Source organism: Centruroides vittatus, unplaced genomic scaffold (genome assembly GCF_030686945.1).
Source record: "Centruroides vittatus isolate TY-2023 unplaced genomic scaffold, ASM3068694v2 contig_980, whole genome shotgun sequence".
Taxonomy (NCBI): domain Eukaryota; kingdom Metazoa; phylum Arthropoda; class Arachnida; order Scorpiones; family Buthidae; genus Centruroides; species Centruroides vittatus.
This window is the reverse complement of record NW_027122652.1, coordinates 1,743,749-1,765,845: the sequence shown is the minus strand read 5'-3', so window position 1 is coordinate 1,765,845 and position 22,097 is coordinate 1,743,749. Positions and strand designations below refer to the sequence as shown.

General features: G+C 29.3%; 1 protein-coding gene across 1 annotated transcript; it reads left to right on the top strand.

The window, feature by feature from the left end:
- The first annotated feature begins 136 nt into the window (after positions 1-136).
- LOC136985913 (peptidyl-prolyl cis-trans isomerase NIMA-interacting 1-like) lies at positions 137-21,758 on the top strand. Its single transcript, XM_067283317.1, has 3 exons — positions 137-268; positions 9,878-10,087; positions 20,069-21,758. The coding sequence occupies exons 1-3, from the start codon at positions 193-195 to the stop codon at positions 20,287-20,289; spliced, it is 507 nt and encodes a 168-aa protein (XP_067139418.1). The 5' UTR covers positions 137-192; the 3' UTR covers positions 20,290-21,758.
- The last annotated feature ends 339 nt before the right edge of the window (positions 21,759-22,097 follow it).

The window sequence follows — 22,097 nt, the reverse complement described above, 5'->3', positions numbered from 1 at the left end:
GGATAAATAAACCAATATTGATTGAAATTACAATATGTCTTTCCTATTTTTCATTTTTAATTAGAATAGAATGGTAAAAATATTTCAAGATTCTTACACTTGGCTAAAATTTACTATAATACAGTTAATAATTATTTTATTGCATTTCATTTTAGTTTTTTGAGTAGGTGGCGTTGTTAAATCGGTATCCGGATGGTATCTTCATCTAAGAAAATGGCAGACGAAGAATTACCTAAAGGTTGGGAGAAGCGAATGAGTCGCTCTACAGGTGGGCTAGATGCTCCATTTGTTTCCATTAAGTGGGTAAATTGAATAATCCCTAACTGAAAACATTCAAGATCAATTTGTTGACAATAAAAAAAAATATATGTGGTTAATGGCTATATGGAATGCCGCGGCAAACGTTCGTCTCCGTCGACTGCTAATAGATGGAAGCATATTCGCAAACCGTCAAAAGAGAATACGTTTTGATGATTCTTCCTTCTAGTTTGAATTGGAAATGAGTCACGTTTTTTTTCTTATTTCTGTTGACACGCGATTAATATTTAAAATTGTAAACAAAAGATAATCTTTTATGCTTTCAGTTGAAAAGTTTGACATATTTTTTTATAATATATACAATTATATACATTATTTTCAAGACAGAATTTCTGCATTAATCACAAGTTGTTTAGTACAGAAGGCTACTGTTTTTGATATGTATGAATGGAAATAACTTAAAATATGTTGAATATTAATTTAAATTTGTTATATTGCTTGAAAACGACTTATTTTATGAACAAATTCTATAAAATTTCGGGTTTTATTTATAGAAATCGAGAAGTACTTTTATTATTAAATACGTAGAGCTTTTGTATAAAGCACCTGCACATTTTAAAGTAAAATGCTGGGCCCCACCAGTGGCTGAGTGGTCTCCCGCTCGTAGCGATGGTGACTGGACCCTAAACACTGGGAACTTCGGTCGTGGGTTCGCGCCGTGGTCGGACAGGCTGGCAGCTTGGAGTTTTCGGGGTTTTCTCCTTGCAGATAACGCCTAAGTAGGGGCCAGTTCCCCGTAAAAGTCCTCCCAGAAGGCATTCTTTCCCCTCGCACGCATTCAGGCCGATCGGATGTGGCTGGCTAGTCGGTCACATAGCAATCAGAACTGTCTATCGGAGAAAGAGCCTATTTGAGCTAGTATCTCCATATCAACACAATTAAGAAGAGAAGTAAAATGCTGATGCCATCTTATTTCTATTATACTTTAAAATCGTCTTGTTACTTTTTAGCAGCAATAATAATAATCTGGAAGTTAACTTTTGGCATTATATTTTTGTGAATCTTAAAACATTTTCTTAATTTCATTCAACTTCAATTAATTTTCACTAATAAATAAAAGAAGAGAGAGGGAGTAATTTTTAACCTTAAAACCAAATATTCGAGGTATGTAGCAATCAAAATTCCAGCAGACTTGTAAATGTTTTTGATTAAAACACATTTACTAAACTTATTTAATATAGAGATTAATATACAGGTATACCTTGAGTTACGTCATTCTTGATTATACGTCGTTTGTCAAAAAAGTATATGGAAAAATAAAAATCAAGTTTAAGTCAGTTTATTCGACTTTACATCCATTTGCCACAAACGTTGAAGTCGTAATATCACTAGAAAAGCGTTAGAAGCACATAAAATCATATTAAAATATGTACATTTACAGCAAATGTTAATATAATCATCATAAATCCTAGAGAATGAAACATGAAAACATCTGTGTTTCTGTGTTTTTGTGTTTCTGTGTTGTTGTCTTATTTAGCAGTCTTTAAGTGCTCATTATTGGCGTTTCCTCCATTATTGGTGTTTAGTTACGACGTAAGTCGAAGATACGACTTACATCGTAACTACACAAGTAAATTCGACTTACGTCGCCTCTCCTGGAACCAATTACCGACGTAAGACGAGGTATACCTGTAATAATAAAAATTTGGTATGAATAAACACTAAACCACATGCAATTTTGAATTGATATTTCTCAAATTTTTAATTTGTCCAGTCTTCTCTGATAGAACACAAAATATCTATGATAATGAAAGTATCTGGAAAATCTTTTAATAAGTAATGCACATGAATTTGTTAATACTAACTAAAATATATTACTAAACTTAAGCACTGTGTTATTTATGCATGTATTCCAGTTGGGCAAGAGGAAACAATCCTGCATTTGTATCTCATTTCAAGCATTGAATACACATGTAATAAAAAAAATACTGTTAAAGTTTTGCACTTTTAAAGAATTTAATTTTTATGTCTGTTTTTTTGTGAATGTTTTGTATGTTATAATAAACTATAAAATAATATGAAAATTAACTACAAATAATACAATTTCAATTATATTTGACATAAATATCTACTTATGCTAATTAAAAATTTTTAGAAGAAAATAGTTTTTATATATGCCAATGTATAAATTGATCTCTAAACACATTAAACAACTAATAGACTAGAACAGAAGTATGAATATAATATGCAGTATCCTATGTCAAAAGCGTATAAAGTCGTATCACTTTCATTGAGACAGTAACCATAGCACCAAAGCAGGACACCAAACATTCCTTAACATCTTCAGTAAATTATCTTGATTTTCTGTTATACAATATATCAAGATGAAATTTAATCAGATTTTTTTATGTATATTAGATGTAAAATAATGAAGCAATTGCTATGATTAAACTTTTGATTTTTATGAAATTTTTAGTCCAAAATATGAACCTGAAACTTACAAAATATACAGAAATGTGCATATCTGGTAATAATAATACAAAAAGATATAGATTTATGATAGAAACATTAATTTTTTTTGTCTTAATTTACATTTACAATTTAAATCAATGTTTCTTGGATTTTTTTTATTCACAATTTTGATCTACAAAATAAGCATGGCAAACTACCATTTTAATAAGTTTTCAGTTGTTAGTCTTTGCTGTTAATTGTCTAATATAACTTTTCCCATGTTAAATGAATGCTCTATATTGCTTATAGTGATTAGAGCATCTTTAATTACTGCTAGATTTTTGGGTTTGAACACTCTTAGTAAAGCAAAATTGACTGAAGTTACTTCTAATAAACAGTGATTTACAGCATCCACAATTTGGTATCCTTCACTCTTCTTTAGCACAATGTATAATTTTTCATATACTTTTCTGGCAATGGAACCTTTTGTCTGAACAAACTTTTATCTAACATTATGGACTTTTCCCGAGAATTCATTAAAAGACATTTCCTGAATCTCAAGACACTTTCAATAGTTAGAAATGCATAGTTACTTGAAAAGTATAAATCAAGTATAGTTTTAACTGAGGTACTTGAGGCAATCCCAAGCTTTGTACATGCATTCTGCTTATCAAAAAATAACAAGATAGACTTTTATCCTGTCAACATTCTGCACATAGAAATTTACAGCTTCTAGCCAAGTGCCTCATTATGTGTGGGCAAGTGGAAGCTGCATGTCTAAAAGTTGCATGTATGTACCTAGTGTTACCACCCGTCCGGTTTTCACCTGGACAGTCCGGGAATTGACTCACTGTCTGGGTGAACTATTAATTTTGACCGGGAATTTCGTAGAAATTGTGAAATTACGATGAAATAAAGTTCTTGCAAATATTTTTATAAATTTACACTATTTGAGCTCACACTCACTGAAACTCATCTGCCATTCCGCCATGTTACTCTGTTTATGCCGACGTGTGATGTGTGATGTGCAACCTGCCTCTTGACCTTTTTTTTTCTGCTTGTACATCTGTACACGTCTTCTATGGAGCTAAATTATCTGTTCTTTCTTTCTTAATTTAGGTTACATATGTTACTCCTATGCAAGTCTCTAGTCCCTAACTGTAACTGATTTAGAACTGGCATGCCCATTATTCTCCTCATTGTAAAATGACATTGCGCATGTGCCAGGAACTTCTGTTCGAACAAACCTGACCTGCCGTCTAGGTCAGCGATTTTTGTAAAGGTGGCAACACTATATGCAGCATAAACACTGAAACATATTCCTTACTAAAAATTATTTTTTTCCAAACATTGGTCAGCCTTTTTTGTAGAATTTAATTACACTATGCTGAATTTTTTATAAACAAGATGCTGATTTATCAGGTCAGTCCATAAGTCCATGCCCATTTTTATGACCTTGAGAAAAATCTTGTTTTGCTGTTAAAAATGTCAGTCTAATGTGATAATTTTTACACTAAAGTGTTAAATTGGATCTCATTCATATAATACTGTTCAGAATTGTGAACATTTCAGTTTATTTTTGTTAAAATGGAAGTAACAGACGAATACAGAAGACATGTTTTATGCTTTTTATTTTTAAGTGGTGAGAATGCTACAAATGCAGCCAAAAAAATAAATACTGTACATAATGAAATTGTAATTAGTGCAAGGACTGTGCAGAAGTGGTTTGAAAGATTTAGAAACAATGATTTTAGTGTGGAGGATAAGGCTCATACTGGAAGACCCGTTGACTTTGATGATGATGCTCTCTCTGCACTAGTTGAAGCAGAACCATCTTTAACAGTTTATGAAATTGTGGAACATTTAAATTCATCCCATGGAACTGTTCATAGACACCTACAACAAATCGGAAAAGTTTCAAAGCTAGGAAAATGGATACCACATGAACTGACAATAGCTAACCGACAACAACATGTAAACATTTGCATGTCTCTTTTATCCCGTATTGCTTCAGAACCTTTTCTTGGTATGCTGGTTACTGGAGACGAAAAAATGGATCCTCTATAATAATGTGATGAGAAAAAGACAATGGACGGATCGCGACAAGCAGCCAAAACCGACTGCAAAAGGTGGGTTGCATCCAAAAAAAATTCTTTTGTCTGTTTGGTGGGATATGTCAGGTGTAATTCACTTTGAGCTGTTAGAACCTAATCAAACAATTACAGCTCAAACGTATTGTGAGCAATTAGAGCATTTAAATGAAAAAATTGAAAAAAAAATTGACTGTCGTTAGTGAACAGAAAGCAGGTTCTCTTGCAGCATAGCAATGCCAGACCACACGCTGCAAAAATAACTGTACAGAAACTTGAAAGCTACAACTGGGAAATTTTACCTCATCCACCATATTCGCCAGATATTGCTCCCAGTGATTATCATCTTTTTCGCAGTTTGCAGAATTTTTTAAAAGGGAAAACTTTTGAGGATGAGAACAATGTAAAAAAGGCTATTTCTGAATATTTTGATTCAAAACCGAAATCATTTTACGAAGACGGGATTAAAAAGCTACCATCAAGATGGCAAGAAATTGTACAAAATAATGGTGAATACATTATAGATTGAAATAAAATTTAATTAAAATTTTTGCTGCTTTTTTTGTAGATAAAAATACACATGAACTTATGGACTGACCTGATACTTATATTTATTCCAAGTATGTAAAAACAATTTTTTCAAAAGCACTGTTAGCCAATGTCTGTACATTAATATTATATATGATAATTTATAAAACTCTTGAAATTTTTAATCATTTATCATTGATGCTGCAAATATCTTTGTGGACTATAGTTTGAGGCACTGCTGACTTAAAAGATGCTTAAGAGATTAAAAATGTAAAATTCAAAAAACAATGTTCTATTTTTGAAACAATTTTTAATTTTAGTTAAAAACCTGAAGGTGATCTATGTTAATAGGTTGAAAACATTTGTTAAATAAACAGTCTTTTCTCAGCAAACCTTAGGTAACATTATAAGATTATAAATATATATATATTCTCTTAATTTCAGTGAAACAATATATTATTTTTAAATAAAAATCTGTTGATAGCAGTTTTAGCATGCTAAACTGAGCAGAGACGTTTTAGTTATATGTATATAAATTATATTAAAAAAAAGAAGGTAAGCTATGTCTATTAACTAAAAAACAATTAACAATTGTGACAAGACATAACAGGGTTTTCCTAAAAGAATGATAGGGTTTCATATATGTCTATTTTCTATAATTCTTACCTTGTATGGCCATGAAAAATCTGAATTCAGACTATTGTCTAATTGTCTAAGTTTAATGTGTATTACTCAAAGTGCCTCTATGTCAACACCTTTCACTAACTGGCAAATGTTCAAATACAGTAAGACTCCACTTAACGCTGATTCAATATAACACAATCTGCTTGAAGCTTAAAAAAAAGCTCAAAATTTACATTGATTTTAATTATCGTGGCATTTCGTTGATTCATATATAATAAGATTATTTACAAACACAAACCAATAAAAAAAAAAAGTGGCAAAACAGTGTACTTTCTTTAAATCTATGTTTGTTTGGTACAATTTTGGAAAAAATATAACATCATGGATGCCATAGGCAATATCGGCTTCACTTGGCAAGAATTTACTGATAAATGCACGAACAAAGTGTGGAAGAAGTTATGGCTGAAGGTATCCAAGAATTCTCAATAGAAGAGCCTATCGCTGTATCATTAGGTTGACCAAACTCAACCTAATCGATATAGCAGGACTAGGAGATGTAAACGAGCAGATATTGAGGAGTTACTACAGGTTTCTGATGAGTCTTACCAACGATGACCTTTAAGATCTGGCAGAACAAGAATTCGTGTATTACTGGAAAATAGAGATTCTGGAGAACCCAAAATATTTCTCTACAGATTTCCTTAGTAAAAGTTTGGTAACGATAACTGAAATCGTTGATCAAATTGTAGAGAATGATCCAGATTTTGAAAGGAGTGCAAAAGCAAAATGAGGCATTTTGGATGCGATCTTCTGCTACCGACATTTGCTTAAGGAAAGAAAAAAGTGACAAATGAAATTTCACGTCTTTATTGCAAAAAAAACAAGAATTTCAGAAAAGATAAACTTTACATTTCTGTGTGCATATATTTGTGTGTTATTTAACATATATTATTATACAAATTAATATAAAATTAACTTAAAATTAAAATAAAATTTGTTTATTTTTTGGTTGCGTGTTCCCCTATTCCTATTTACTCTATATTAAAATGACCTCATTTAACACTGTTTCATTTAGCACTTTGTCATCTAGGAATGCATCCCCCATATTAAGTGGGGTCTTACTGTAATAGTCAATTTCCTGCTACACAATGGAGCGTGTCTAGTGTTATGGCTTCAAAAGAATGAGTTATCCAGTCTCAGCTATCCTGGACGAATCATAGCAGTGGGGATATGTAAACTGTGTCTTTCAAAAACCCCTATATGAATAAGTCTCATTAGGTCTGAGGGCTGGAAATAACCCCATGGTACAATTTCAATCCAGTACTGTGGAATTACATGAATGAGGAAAATTTTTACATTGCAATGAAAATGGGCTGGAATTCCATTGGAAGAAGTAAACATCAGAGTCAGCACCCAATTGTGAAACAATCAATTTTCCAACATGATCTGGTAGGAGACACCAATCACTGTTGCTTCAGCAAAGAAAGGCATGTAGACCTTCCTATGAGAGGCAGCACAGAAGACATTTACATTCAAGTAGTCATACTCACACTAAATTGCTGCACATGGATGCTCTATACTACAGAAGCAGATGATGTGCTGGTTGACTTTTCCATTGACATGAAAAATGACAATTGTTGAAAATTAGATGTTCCAAGAAACCCATTGTTCTCCATCTTCTCCTGCATGTCTGAGCAAAATATCTTCTCATTACTCTGTCTATGGTTTCAATGGGCACTGCAACTAGTCTGTATGGTTTCATTGCTAGTCATTTACATCACATTCTTCACAACATTGAGCATTTGCAGTTTTCTGCTTCCTCTGAATACAGACTTAGACTCTGTTGATATACCTCCCTTACTCTGTACTTATCATCATCAGATGGATGCAGATGCAAACCTCAAATCTCTGCATGCAAATTGCCTTCTGCTGAGTTTCCATTTTTTTATTTCCATGCTGCCTAATGGCCATGAAACAAAGAACAATGATCATGTTGTATGAAATGAAACTTGGAGAGCTGTCATGTATTGATGCATGTTTAACTTTTTTCAATAGACTGATGTCTATAACTGGAAGTGGAAACTGGAGTTATATGTCTATAAATGCCTCATGAAAGTCATATATATCATATTAAAACATTCAATACATTCCTTGGTATAAGCATATACTCATGGTAAAGAATATGTCAGTTTTATATTGTGTGACTTAGATATTAAATAAACAAAAGTAGGGTCAATGTGGGTAAATATGAGACACTTTTCAAAACTTTTGTAACAGCATTTGTTAGAATCAGTATTTTACAAAGAGAAATACATGACAAGATCTACACGTGGTGTTAAACTCTAATGGAGTATTCATTTTTTCTGTATGTATGAGAAATGTTGAGCAAAAGATTTTTTTCCTGTCTCATATTTTACCTTCAAAAGCTGAAAAATGAGACAATACATCACCAACTGCCATAAATAATCGGGTTAAGTTAGCCTGATTATTTATGGCAGTTGGTGATGTATTGGCTTAATGTTATCAGGTTTAGTATGATGTTTATTTGAAAAATGAGACACCAATTATTTCACCATAAGGACTTGCCTATGCCAACAGGGAGATTAATAATCAGGTACTATAGGCTAAACGTAAGACATTTTTGTATAAAACATTGCTCCATGATATATAGTTCCCAAGATATATAATTTTTAAAAATGATTTTTATACAGCTTATTTTCTTGACATTTTCACATGATAAGATTAAATATTCATCATTGAAAATTACTCTGTAGTTGTGTACAATATAAAAGTAAAATAAAACAAAATTTTAAAGACAGGCCTAGCCTAAGTGATTTTATTATCCTTTTTGAACAAAGTATATTACAATACCAGCTATTTTATATTACTAATAATAAATACATATGGTATAAGCCTAAATTAAATGTTTAAAGAATAACGATAACTAAACTGGGTTAATAATTCAGCAGGCCATAGGAAAGGAGAAAAGGAAATATACAGTATAACAGTACATACACTTTTTTCGCAAATATTTTGGATGCACTGTTTCCTCCTTGAGCAGAAGACAAACTACTTCCCTTTCTCCTCTCCTATATTGAATTATTAATAATAAACACAAAGTTTTATTCAGTGGCCTGTTAAAAATAATGGCCTATTAAAAGAGATAGTGGCATAGAAAAAGTAATAAGCTTACCATTAATTAAAGAAAATTTACATAACTAGCCTAGTCTAAATAAAATAGGCCTACACCAAAATAAAACATTTTAGGAACAATTGATTATTTATTTAATTAGCATGGAATAAAAATAATGAAGAAAATAAAACTATAGCTCTGCTGTTTTCTGTGTATTAACATCAAGGTTAAATTAGGTGTAGATCTATTACATTTCAAAAATATTAACAGGCTGAACTTAAATAAAAAATGTTTCATGGAAATTAATGACTGGTAAATAAAATCTGGTGTCTCATTTTTTATCTCATTTTGAAATGCAGAAAACTCAGATAAAAGATGATATATGCAATAAAAACAACTAGCAGCTGAAAGCTGCATTTATATACATACAAATTTCTAATTAAATATCCATGTGTTTTGCAGACATATACAGAGCAAGAGTTAGTTGAACTGATAGAAAAGTTTTTGCACCTATTTTTGTAGTGTTTCTTAAAAAATTAAAGAAACTCAATGAAACGTAGTCATTTTCATTTAGAAATGTTATATGTTAAAAAGCACTAAATAAACTTAATATTGTATTAGTACAGGACAGACCAGACATAGATTAAGTCAAATTTCATAACTGTCTCATATTTTCCAATTTTTGAGGCTGTCTCATATTTACCCACATTAACCCTATAGAAAAATATTTTTTAATGATAATTAAATATGATTTCATAACAATTAATGACTAATTGATAAATTTTTAATGTAGGTCAACCTTACTATCTCAATATTTATACAAAAGAGAGTCAATGGGAACGACCAACAAAACCTGCTGAACCTTCTTCTCCTGGAAGTGGTCAAGGTGAGCAAGTGCGATGTAGTCATTTATTGGTAAAACATCAGGAATCAAGACGTCCATCTTCATGGAGAGAAGAAAAAATAACCAGGACGAAGGAAGAAGCACTTGAATTAATCAAAAGTGAGTATTCTAATTTAATTTTAATTGCATAATTATTGTGATATTTTTGTAAAAATTTAAAATATGTAATAAATCAGTAAAAATAAAATCACTAATTACTGTAGAAATTGTAGAATAAATGAAGAAACTAAATCAGTGATTCTCAACCACTGTGCCGCAAGATTTTTGAAGTGTGCCGCCACTACAAATACCCATACATAAGCGACATTAGACAAGTAGTTCAATCTACCTTCCTAAGGCACGTTTGGAAATTGTAATCAGTGTTACCGGTTGCTGCGGTAGTTACCAAGGCATTTAGAAAATGTTACCTAAATAACCAATCACGTTTAGAAATCACTGTTATGACATCACTGGTTGTCCTATGGTACTTACCAAAGTAACTGTATGTGCCGCCAAATTTTTAAATTATTAAAAGTGTACTGTGATGAAAAAAAGGTTGAGAATCACTGAATTAAATGTATGATGTAAAATTAGACTTAAATGTAAATGAAAATATATATATGTTGCTTTTCTATATAAGAAAATAGCATTCAAATGAAAATTGTACAAAAACAAATTAATGATGTCTAATTAGAAGATTATTGTTTAGGTAAGATGAATAAAACAAATATTAATTTTTGTACTAATTTGAAACCATGTTGTTTTTAATTTTTGTTTCATAAGCACGATATAATGCAGTTAAATGAACACTAGGCATCATTTTATCCATTTATTTGCTCTTAGTTGATACGTGTTCTTACACGTTTCAGGCTTTACAATGGCCCTCTTCAGTCACCTAATTAAAATGTACAGTACATAATTACTACATAACATCAAACTGTTTAAATAATAAATATAATTTACAAACATATCTTCTATTTTGTATTTTACATTAGCTGAATTTAATTTCTCATCTGTTTTTTGCCTTTTTGAGACTATTGTAACTGATGTGTTAACATAGCATCTTAAAGTGGGCGTAAGCATGAATACAGGTCCTTAATATTTCATTCTATTCTGTCATTTTTGGAAGAAGTATAATAAGTTATAACATAGTTATAAACATATACTTTGAAGATGATTAAAAGTTTGCAAATCATTAAAATCATTCCTTAAAACTACGACAATATACTCATTAAAACATCAATTACAATAGTCTCGAAAAGACAAACAGCAGATGAGAAATTAAATTTGGCTAACATAAAATATGGAATAGAAGGTATGTTTGTAAATTATATGTATTATTTAAACAGTTTGATGTTATGTAGTAATTATGTACATTTTAATTAGGTGACTGAAGAGAGATGTTGTAAGGCCTGAAATGTGTAAAAATGCATATCAACCAAGAAGAGCAAATAAATGGATGAAATGATGCCTAGTGTTTGTTTAAATGCACTATATCATGATTATGAAACAAAAAAAAATATATATTAATCTATTATTGTTAGACAAAGATTGCACAAATTTCTTGTTGTTTGTATACATTATGAATAAAAAGAATTATTTTCATTTGAAGTGCTTTTATGTCTTTCATTCAGAATTTTTGTTACATAGCACTATTATATAGCAAAAATTTTGAATGAATAGTTAGTGAAGTTGAACACTGTTCAAATTCTTGCTAGAAAATTTATTATTACAATAGCTATAATTCTAATATTGACATTCCTCATATTGTAGATCATATTTATAAAAATTAGCAGTTTTAGTAGTTTAAATTTGATTGTCTGATTAGCAATAATGTATGATATTTTTATAGTAAAAAGAAAAAGAGAGATCAGGTTCTAAATCAGGAAAATTGTTTTATTTGAATTCAGACTTTAATATATTTTATATCATCAATTAATTAATTAATTAAATTTTATTTTATCCATTTCAAATATTTTCATAAAAATATTTGTATATGTTTATATATGTCTGTCAATTTACTATTTATTTACTTATTGTTATTACTAATTTCTATCCCTAATTGTTCTATGATTTTTTCAAACTAAATTTGTAAATTTAATTAATTTACAATTTGAAGATTTAATGTTAAAAAAATATATCAATTTATGATATCCTAAGTTGTTTATTAAAAAATACAAAATATTTTATAAACATAGAGAATTGTTAAGAGGTTTAACAGGTTATGGGCCCAGGACAGTTCAAAGAATAAATCTCGAACTTAAAAGAAAGCTAAACTCGTAGTAGTAAGGGTTTCAGTTAGCATTAGTGATGTGATTGAAATTAAGGAGAATGATCACATTCATTTTGGAAAAGTTTCAACATTGTAATCAAGGCAATAGTACCTATAATCTAATAAGTAGAGTGAAGATACTTAAACTATTAATGTAAGAATTACATATAATTGAGAATTAACAAAGGAAGATAATGTTTGCTAGAATAGAAGGTTTTCACATTGCTCATTTAAATGATAATTATACCAGTTGGTCTATTTGCCTCAAAGCGCCTGGAAGGAAAGTGTAGTTGGGAGGCCATTGATCCCAGTTTTGATAATCCAACTGAAGCACAAAAGATTTTAAATTCAAAGGCATGTAATTGTATAATCTTAATGATAAGTGATGAATATTTGAAAGACATTAAGCACTACAATTCTGCAAAGGACATGTGGCAAGCCTCGGAGAAAATCCACATGAAACGTGGCATTTATACATTACAACTGGCTCAGGATCTGTTTTGCATTCAAAGAAAGAAAGAAGAATCAATGAACAACTTTATTTCATGAAAATTAGACATTATTAATAGTATTGATAAATCTGACATGAAATTCAATGAGTCCAAATCAGCTTACATACTATTAATTGGTTTATCATAAGAATATGAACTGCTAGTATTACATTTGGAATGACAAGAAGAGGAACTTAAGGTTGCAGATGTTAAAAGTCATCTTATTATTGAAGAAAAGAAAATTTTGTGACTAAAAGAGGAATCCAGTAGTGCAGATGAAAACCTTGCATTGCTATTGTGTGAAGTTTAATGAGCAAAAAACTAAACCAAAAGAAAATCTTTTGAAACAAACACTATTCAGATCAGTGAAATCATGAAGTCGACTAAGATATTGCAAAAGAATGTTTGTTGAATGACGTAGAGCCTGAATCCACAAAAGCTAAATTTTTTTGTCAAATGTCTTCCCACAAGCATTGAATGTCAGGTGCCTAATACAATGACACTATTGAGCACCTACTCAAGTAGCTGAAATTGAAAGTGATATAAAACCAAGAGCTATGTCTGCTAAGGTTTTGCACAAGACACAAATGATGAGAGCAGATGAAGTTGCCTGTGATATTAAAAATGACAAAATAACTTGGATAGCAGATACTGGAGCTACTCATCATATATCTCCATTCAGAGCAAAATTTACTCAAATTGAAGAACATTCGGGTTCAGTTGAAACTGTAAAGAATGAGACCATCTAGATAAGTGGTAAAAGAAATATATTAGTAGAACTATCAAAAGAAAATGGTCAGAAATTCATTGTAGAAGTTGCTCTTTATGTTCCATCACTCAAAAAAAATTTGCTTTTAATCGGAAAACTTGACAACAAAAGGTTTTATACAATTTTTGATGGAGGAAAGATGATCATTATTGATAAAAATGAAGAAACAATATTCATTGCTGTAAAGAAAGATAGGCATTATTGCATTCACAAGAAGAAAGTTACAAAAGCTTTTGTTTGCAATATACAAGAAGGAAAAGAAGAAATATGGCATCAAAGGATGGATCATTTAAATCTGCAAGCATTAAATAAAATATCAAATTTTAAGGTAAAAAATGCTAGCACACAGGTTTGCGAGGTATGCAGACAAGTGAAGATGAAAGCAAAGTCATTTGATAAGGAGAACTCTATGAGATCTACATGCTTGCTTCAATTAGTTCACTCCGATGTAGGAAAATTGGAACTGCCATTATTAGGAGGAGCAAGATGTTTTGTCACATTCATTGACAATTTTTCTTGCAATGTTAATTTTTTTTATGAAGACAAAGAACTATGTTTTTGAGCACTTCGATGCATTTAGAAGAAGTGTGGAGAATGAATTGAATGATAAACTTAAAATCTTAAGAAGCAATAATGGAATGGAATACCGTTCAAATGAATTTGAAGCTTATTTTTAAAAACATGGTATCCAACGTCAGTATACAGTACCACATATGCCACAGCAGAATGGTGTTGCTGAATGAGAAAACCAGACACTCTGAATCATCAAATAACCAATGTTTGATGATTCAGATAGGAACATCAAAGAAATTTTGGGCAGAAGCAGTCAATACTGCCTGTTACCTTCAAAACCATTCTCAATGAATGTGGATGATGGTAAAATCCGTATAGAAATTTGGAAAAAGAGGGAAATTAACATTGACCATCTGCATGTGTTTAGTTGCTTAGTTTACAGTCTACAACAAGATAAATTCAAGTTGGATAACCATGCTATTAAAATGACATTATCTGGATATCCAGAAGGAGTAAAGGGATATAAATTATGGGACTTGGAGAATGAGAAAAAGTTATTTTGAGTAGAAATGGGTTCTTTACAGAAAATCAATTTTTGTGGAAAGAAGAGTCCAACCAAAAAATAAACAATGAAATATCTAAATTGAGGGATAACATTTGCATCTCTGTATCTGATGATAAACTTGTTGAAAATATTCCAATCGAAGGTATAATCCCTGAAATGAAAATGAAACAATCAAGGGACTAGGGGGAGCAAATTTCGATGAGTCTGACATTGTTGTCACTTGATATTTCCAAAGTATGCCTGAGACAGTCAGAATGTATAGCTAATGAAAGAAATATAAATTTGCAAGCAAATACATGCAAATCGAGTGCTAATCCCGAAACAATTGAAGAAGCATTTGCACCACCTGATAGGAAGCAATGGATCAACATGATGGAGGAAGTTAGAAATATGATAAAGAATGAAACATGGATCCTGGTCGAGTGTCCAATGCATCGTAAAATCATTAAATGCAAATTCAAGAAAAAGCTTGATGTCGATGGTAATTTGGATAAATATAGAACAAGACTGGATGTTCTAGGATGTATCCATACTCCCAGGATAGACTACCCAAACACATTCTCACTGTAGTAAAATTGAAAACTACATTTACTAATAGCAATTGGAGTTAGGTTCAATTTTGAGTTTCATCATATCAATGTTGTAACTTTTTATGTATAGGCATTTGGAAGAAGATATTTTTATGGAGTATTCAGGATTTACAAACTTTGGATAATAAGCCAAAGAGGAGGGTTAACAGCTTTAACTATGTCTTACTGTTATGTTTGATCATATTGGGACACTTGAGTAGTGGCAGATTCTTATTTATTGTGTGTCAGTTACTCGCTGACCCGCTTTTATATCTTTTGTTCATCCAGCAGACATGTTGAATAAAGGTGTTCTTCTGTTTAGCTACTCTAGTTTCTATTGTGATAATTAACAAGAATATTATAGGAAAGCTTTTGATGATCATGTAAAGCTCAGCATTGTGTAAATAAAATGACAGTTCAAAGGTAACACTAGCTAGTAATAAATTGCACAATTTTGCCATTAATCAGCATAAAAACATCAAAGTTCAGTAAGTATATAGTCACTTAGATCTTCGTGCTCATATAAATTCAACAAATAGTATAATAATAAAATTGCTTTTAAATTATAGTGTGTGTCTAATTATTAAATGTTACAACTAGATTTTCAATCATACATTGCACAATGTCTTATAAATCTGGAGATAATTAACTTAAAATTTTTAATGTGATATTTTACAAGCTATAAGAAGTAAAATGAATGTAAATAAGAGATACCAATCATATTCACATTTACCACAGGATATTTTAATAGACAATATTGGGTATTTAAATAACACTTAAAATTTGTTTGCAATTATTGTTCTATTAGACATTTAATCATAGAAAATTTATTCAAAATACAATAATTTAAATAAATAAATTTTAAGACTTAAGATAAATTTATCAAAACGGGCACCTTTTACTTAACTTTCATTTTTCAGAGTGACAATTTGAGGCTACTGACCTTTCATTGTAGGCTACTTGATCAATTATTTGTATTAAAAGTTTAAGCAGTTGCATATTCCTGTATGACAAGGGTCAAAAGGTAGATGATATCCATTTTTCATCATTTCTGTTTTTAAACTTTTAATTAAAGGAATATTTTTTCATGTTTGTAAGGAAATTTTTGTCACTGTAAGATGGCCACGTAGCTACAGTGAAAGATCAATGCTATCTGTATTGAATGCTTACTTTCAGGTAGCCAACTGTTTAAATTTTTATGAAGGAATGCTTTCATCTTTTATTAGGATATCTTCAGCTTCCTGATGAATATCAGTCACTGTTCAAACTAAATTTGAACTTTCCAACTATTTTGAGGATTGAACAATCTTTAAAACTATATATTTTTGTTCCATATTTGTAAAAATGAAACTCTGCATATGCACAGTAATTAACACTTTTAGCAACATACAAGCTAGGTTAACTTTTCCTTTTATTTTCTTACATCATACTGCCTCCTTCCTTTTTCTGTCTTGTAAACATTTAATTATATCATCCCAGTTTTGTGTTCCCGGTACGCCCTTCCACCTGATGTCCAGTTCTGTTGAGTTCTGCAAATTAATGATGTTAAAATACTTTTTTAAAATTTAAATGAAACATTGCTTCAGAATCTTTACGTTTTAATGTCATACTAGCTTCTAAGTATTACTGGCTGTTTTCAACCTAATTCTACTTCTTTCTCTATGGCCCATTGTATTAGAAATTGTGCCATTTATGGGGTATCGAGTGATGGATTTAAAATGCTCTTTAACCCAGATCTATAAGTTACCCACAGATCTATAAGTTGATACTATGTAGAAAAATTCTTTACTCCCTTTGCTTAATCCATTCATATAGATTCCTAGCTTTTTCACTTTTTCATCATCTCTATCTGTTCTAATTATCTGTATGATCAAAGGTAATCATTACCTGAATGTTGTATTTTTTCACTAATGGTGTTATCATTCCTGTTATAGTTTTGCCTGACACTATGCAATGCTTTTTCACTTCATTTTTTTACTTCAGTCATAGTGTTTTTTTGTCAGCCTGTTTGTTTCAGATAAGCTATAGTCCACTCCTGTATCACTTTTTGTGGGACTCCATGTATGTGTGTTGCATCAATTATTAAGATGGGAGGATAAGGGAAAGTAGGAAGAAGGATGGGGAAGTGAAACAGGAGTAAAGGGTAGGGTGGTGGGATCACATTCCTGACAAGCATTGCAATTATTTACAAAAATAATGGATACAAACATATATACATTGAGCCTTTCCAGCAATTTGCATTTTGACTGCACTGATAAGTATTATAAACTAAACTTCTAAAGAAAATATACATGCAACAATTTTTTCTTTAATCAAAACTCATTCATTTTTGATATAAAATATTTCTTCGTAGATTTCTATGGATGTATGTTTTTGTTGCAATAAAAACATACATTCATTAATCTTAATTTTACATCCAGAAAGCTTTAATTCAACTTTGACAAATGTTTTTGATCTAATAATAGATTGAAAACATTTTTCAAAGTTGAATTAAAGCTTTCTGGATTTAAAATTAAGGTTAATAATTTTGTGTTGCAGAACAATTCATCCAGCATTTGTAAGTAGTTGCAACAAAAAGAAATATCCATAAAAATCTTGTGATAATACTTCTATAGAATGTGGACTTTATGTGGACCCCAATTTATAGTTTCAGCCTTCCGTTTTATATTGTAGATTACAGTAGAGCATCGATTATCTGACTTAATTGGGGAGGGGGGTTGGTCAGATAACTGAAAGGTCAGATAACTGAAAAGTCAGATAACCGAAAAGTATGAAAAAATACATTATTAGTATAGTGTATTAGGCCTGGTTTAAATACTAGCCTCCCTTTCATGGTCGAAGCCAGTGCTGCCAGCTAAAACATGCAAAAATTTAACAAAAATAATATTAAAGTAGCCAAGACATAACCAAATATTGTAGTGCCACATCACTAGCAGACATTTGAATTTGCCGACTAGAACACGGTCGGATAATCGATGCTCTACTGTACTTCATTAAATTAGCAGTTAATAGTACAGTTAAAAAATCAAATATATATTTTTCTAGCCATGCCTATTTGTTTTACCTGTCACCAAGTACACACAGCTTAACCCTTGAGTGTCTTGATACAGACAAAGTTGGAACAAATGGATAGTAAGACATTGGAATAGGTGAATGATAAGTTAATAAATAGAGTCCACCATTGTTTATATACAGTATATGGCAGAAAGGGTTCCTCCTTAAAATGTAGCCTTATATATGGTATGTCCAAATTTTTTGGATCCCAAAAATCATGTTATGTTGAGTCATCAGTGTAGTTGGATGATTCCATATAAGAATCTTAAAATCTTGGATTATAATTTCAAATTCAGTATATTCAAGGCTAAAAGACTAATCATTTATTCATTTATTTTTCTGTGATCTACTTCCATGAGTGGACAGCTTTATTATGCAGTTCATTTCTCTGTAATTTTATTATAAAATTTAAAATTTTTAAATCTTCATTTTAATAGTGGAAAAATGCATATTAAATATGTCAATTTTGTAATGATCATTTGTCTGTTCATTATTGACTTTTTACTGTGATCAGTTTAATATTGAAATACATTTTTATTCTTTTCATTAAATACTCTAATACTTTAAAATGCTTATATTAATACATGTTTAGAAATTACTAAAACTGATAAAACCTATAGATTAATAATACTTATGATAAATTATTATAATATATATATAAATTCTTTTATTAAAGATATTTTATGAAAATGCATGCAAATGAAGCTTAGAGATTCACTATAAATAAGGATTACCTTATTGCTTAGAAATTCATTCATATTAAGTGATTTTATAGCTAGTTGCATTTACTTTACTTTGAATCATTTAGATGATTCACTTATTACTATTTTTCATTAAATAATTTATTTCTGAAGCTACATTATTAATTTTGTTTTAAACATTTAAATGTTTATTTGAGTACGAATATTTAATTTGATGCTTTACAAATTAAATTTGAACTTTGTAGACAATAAATAAAATAGTTAAATTAAAAGTTATTAGTTTTGTGCTTATCTAATTTTTGATTAAATGGAAAGATGAATTTGTTACTTATTTTAACATATATAGTATTATTAAATCAAAATTTGACCTTGTACTGTTAGTCCTTTTACTTGACATTGATTACAAGGTTAAGTATAGGAAATAATGTTTCTCTGTCTTAATCAAGAAGACACACCCATCAAAAAACAAGACTCTGAAATACAAAATAATTAATATTTGAAAGTAAATCAATAAATAAAATATATATGTATATACAAGGCTTTTATATATACATTTGTATATTTGATTTGGATACCGAGATATTATACTTGAAATATATTTAATTCTCATATTTTAGTACTCAGAATTATTTAATCACAGTTTATTTGTAATTATATTATATTTTAAATTCTATATATAAATACATATGGTGTATTTTAATTTCTGTAAAAAAAAAAGCACAAAATTATTTTTAATGAAAATATTAATTAATTTTTATCCAAAATTATTAGTTTCATGTTTATGTTTGTGTAAAGAAGGCAAAAATATTGATAAAAATGTTTTAATAAATAGTTTTATTATATGGAAATTAATTGTTTAAAATATTAAATCTTTATCTATTTAAAACATCTGTTTATCAGTTGTTATAATTATAATTTTAGAACATAATATACTGTAAATGTATAACATATCAGCATATCATATTATATTAGTATATATTTTATGTATTAACATAGAAAAATACTGGTGTATAATGTATGAAGATTAATCATAATTTTGTAAAAGAATAAAAATATTTAGATTCAAATATGATATTTATTATTTAAAATTCATTATTTGAAAGTTTGAAGAAATGATTTTATTAATTTTTTTAACTATTTATAATTTAAATTTGAATAATTAAACAGATTACAGAGAACAGATTGTATCAGGCATGGCAACTTTTGCAGACCTGGCATCTAAATACAGTGATTGCAGTTCAGCCAAGAAGGGTGGAGATCTGGGAGTATTCAGTCGAGGGGCTATGCAAAAGCCATTTGAAGACGCATCATTTGCTCTGAAGGTGGGGGAACTTAGTCAATCTGTTTATACTGATTCTGGTATTCATTTGATCTTAAGAACAGCTTAAAATGTGAAATACATTATTTATCTGTTACTGTAGAATTAGCAATCTTCTGCTATTAAAGATTGACTTAATAAAAATTTTTAGAATAGATGAAATAATTAATTTAATAACATTTGAAATAACATTAAATAACTTCTTTCTGCATTTAAATGCAAACATCTTTCTGCTTCAGAAATTTCAGGAACAACCAAGCTATTCAATATAAAAATTCTCTATTATATTAAATGCATGACTCACACCAAAAGATTAATATTCAATGATGCATTTATGCTTACATATTCATGTTTGTCAAAGCAAATAATCTGTTGAAAGTATACCTCTCCATGATGAATAAATGTTGTATCAGTTGGTATCATGTAACATTATTGTTTGTTACTTAATTATAAATGCGGATGATATAGAGAATTTTAAAAATGCTATTTTTACATTACTTATAATAGACAGTCATGTAAAATAAAACTTCAGAATAGAAGATTATGGGAAAGTGACAATAATATTTTTGTAAAATTTTCAAAATTTAACAAATAATAATAAGAAAAATATCCAATTTATGCAAAAATTATATTCCAGTTATAATAAATAATAAAGATGTTGTGTTAAAAATTTTATTTGATTTATAGAAAAATTGTCTTGTTCTTAAAATAAAACTCCTACAATATTTAAACCAGTTAACTAGTCAAAGTACTGTACAGCATATGTATTATATATTATCTGGCATATATTTTCTTTTTAAATTTGTGTTATGTAAATGAGAGAACAGAACAAATATCTAGACAAAAGAAACAAACCAAATACATTTATAATTTGTGCATAGGTATACCTGTGATATTCGCATTGTTGAACTAAATATTGCAAATATAAATATATCAAACCTATTTAATTAAAGGGCTTTAAAAAAACAAAATTGTCTGATCCATCCATCTTATACCAGTTCATAATAAATTTTATAATTAAAACAATTCTATATAAGTTAATTTACAATTAATAAGATTCTTCATCCATATATAAAAAAGGCCAGAAATAAAAATTTGTTTGAGATGGGCCATATCAAATTTTCAGCATCTTTAACAAATCAATTTTAATAAATCTAGAATTAGTTTGAATAATAAATTATTGTTGTAAGTCAGTGTACAAAATCAGTGATTTATAAGTTTTGAAATTTATTTTATACATCAGAAATGATCATAAAATTTAAATTGCTTTAAAAGTTATATCATTTATTAAAAATTAATTCAAATTGGATTGATCATGTTTGATTTATATATATATATATATATTATATATATAATATTATTTTTTATAATCTTGTTCATAATATATATACTTTTCATAAGTTATTTTGAGATCAATTTTAGTCTGATTTCTAAATTTTTTATGTTTTCTATGATAAACTTATTGTCAGTCAAAACAGTGTATGCATCTAGTTTGTTCTGTATGTAAAAGTTGTTGAAATAAAATGTGGAATATACTAATCAGTTGTTGAGGGTATTGAATTTTTATTTTTATTTTTTTAATGTATAATGAATAGTTTTGTAATCACACTTATGTCATATTTATCATCCAGTTTTTCTGGCAATCCATTTCAAAAAGAAGTTAATATTAGAATTCTATGTATATTAATCAAGTCAATTTTAAATAAGTGATAGTGTATACTTTCTCTTTTTTGTGTCTACTACACCTGCAAAGAATATATAAATTTGTAAAATGTTTTATGAAAACTATTCAAGTGTGGACACATGAAAATCGTAAAATAGAGTAGTAATTGTGAAATAAAACTTGCTAAATATAATAAATATAGCATATAATAAGCT